A 1,929-nucleotide genomic window follows, 5' to 3' on the forward strand; every position below is an offset into this window, starting at 1 on the left:
AATAAGTAAATCTGAGTACATGCACATCAAACAAAACTTAATATTGGATATTACAATATAGATTTTTTTCATTTAGAAGTTTGACTTATATACTAATATCAGAAATGAGTATTTGACGCGTTTCTGAGAAAAAGGGTCTTCACAGAGAAACAAAGTAATTAGTAAGGCACTAAACAATCAATCACAAATTAATCAATTTACAAACAGGCCGGACCAACACATTAGCAGTAGGTACAAAGATAACTTGACCAAGTAACAGCTAGATACAACATATTAGTTGCTTCCAAATGACTGCCTGATAATTATTATTATTACCAACTCCTCAATCCATACAGAATGGTAATAAAATAATAGGAACAATAATTAATAACGGTTGTTGTTATTAGTGCTACTTAATATTAATTGCTCTGGTGAATTGTAGGAATCAGCCAACACTCGGGCTGCTAACATATTAGCAATATTGTTAGTATCTGGGGCATTATCATGCGGCCCGGATGTTGGTGGCGGCAGCGCAGCAGCCAGCCCGGTAGTATTGATGTCCAGAGTTGGATCTTGCCGTAAAATTTCTCTGCGCGCAGCTTCCTCCACTTTTCTCACAGTCTCCGCATTTAGGCGCCCATTATCGGTCCATAGAGGACACTTACTACTAACATCATCAGACCCTTGCCCATTGAAGTGCTGATAATTTTTAACAGGGCTATTGCAAATGAAACACATCATAGCTTTGCACGGACAAGTCATGAGATTACAGCCTTCCTCCTTGAAAAACACCTTCTTGCATTGATAGCAGGAGCGTGTTAATGCCTGAGTCATCTTCTCCTCGATGTACTTCCTAGCCTTATCCTTCTTTTCCTGCTGGCCGCAGTTGAATGGCACGTGATTCGGCTCCTTGCATAGGATACAAGATTCTTTCATACATTCCGGGTTAAGGCACTTGAAGACTTTGTCTCCTTCTGGTGGTATTGAGGCAAACGGACAGAACGGACAGGAGACTAAACCCTCCAGGCCAGCTGCTAGAACCTCAGCTGCCTGTCGCTTCTGCAACAAAATACTAAATTTTGCCGGCGGAAGAACTTTTTGCAGTGTTGACATACTAAATTCACTTCCGCAGTTCAGAAAACAAGGCACTTGGGTCTCGCCGTCACCCAGCTTTGTGTCAGTACCTTTTACCACACAAGAGTTACAAAAAACATGTGCGTTTTCGCAGGTTGAGCACTTCAAAGGTATGCACTCTTCATCATAGCAGCACTGGCAGGTCCAAAAGCCTCCGGCAGCTTTGAGTGCATTAAACTCATCCTCCTCCTTCCGTTTTACTTCCGCCATGTGGATGCGGATGACCTCCCGGTGCCGCACGAACGCCATCTCCTGAAGCAGCAGGATATTTTCTGTGGGAATCTCTCTTGAACGACGCGGCTTCACAATAAAATCTGTCGTGAATCTCAGTTCCCGGGCAGCTATGCTCATGTTGTATTTACTGCTCCGGTAAATTCTGTTAATAGTATTAACCCTCACGTGACTGAATGCATTCTTTAAGAACTCGGCAGCAATTAAATTGTACTGGCACTTCCTGGTTTCGTCCTCGAAGTGCGTGAAAGGATCTGGGAACAAAGTAAGAAACTGCTCGATGTTAAATTGTTGTTGTAACGCTGCTGCTCCTCGGTAACCTTTATCTTCGCTAAATACTGGTGCGCGTTGGGTGTTCGTTGCTCTGCAACTTATTCTCGACAAAATTCTTAACATCGTTCTCTGCTTCAAACTTCTCCGCGGCGCTTCTGAGGTAAAGCGGATCCGCGTTTGGAAAAATCCCACTCAGATATTCATAAGTGTCATCGATATTCAACGTCATACTGTCGTCTACCACAACCTCTGCCATTACATGGTCCGGGTTCACGTCGAACACCCAGAATGGCTCGTTCTGGAGGACTCTCT

General features: G+C 43.4%; 1 protein-coding gene across 1 annotated transcript; it reads right to left on the minus strand.

Moving 5' to 3' along the window:
* Nucleotides 1–448: 448 nt before the first annotated feature.
* LOC141434935 (E3 ubiquitin-protein ligase RNF216-like) lies at nt 449–1,873 on the minus strand (the record flags this gene model as incomplete). The annotated part of the gene is made up of 2 exons (XM_074097421.1): nt 1,684–1,873; nt 449–1,598 (listed from the first exon to the last, which is right to left on the minus strand). Coding segments are annotated over exons 1-2 (1,340 nt in total), but the record flags the coding sequence as incomplete, so codon positions are not given.
* Between the last annotated feature and the right edge of the window lie 56 nt (nt 1,874–1,929).

This window comes from Choristoneura fumiferana, chromosome 14 (genome assembly GCF_025370935.1).
Source record: "Choristoneura fumiferana chromosome 14, NRCan_CFum_1, whole genome shotgun sequence".
NCBI lineage: Eukaryota > Metazoa > Arthropoda > Insecta > Lepidoptera > Tortricidae > Choristoneura > Choristoneura fumiferana.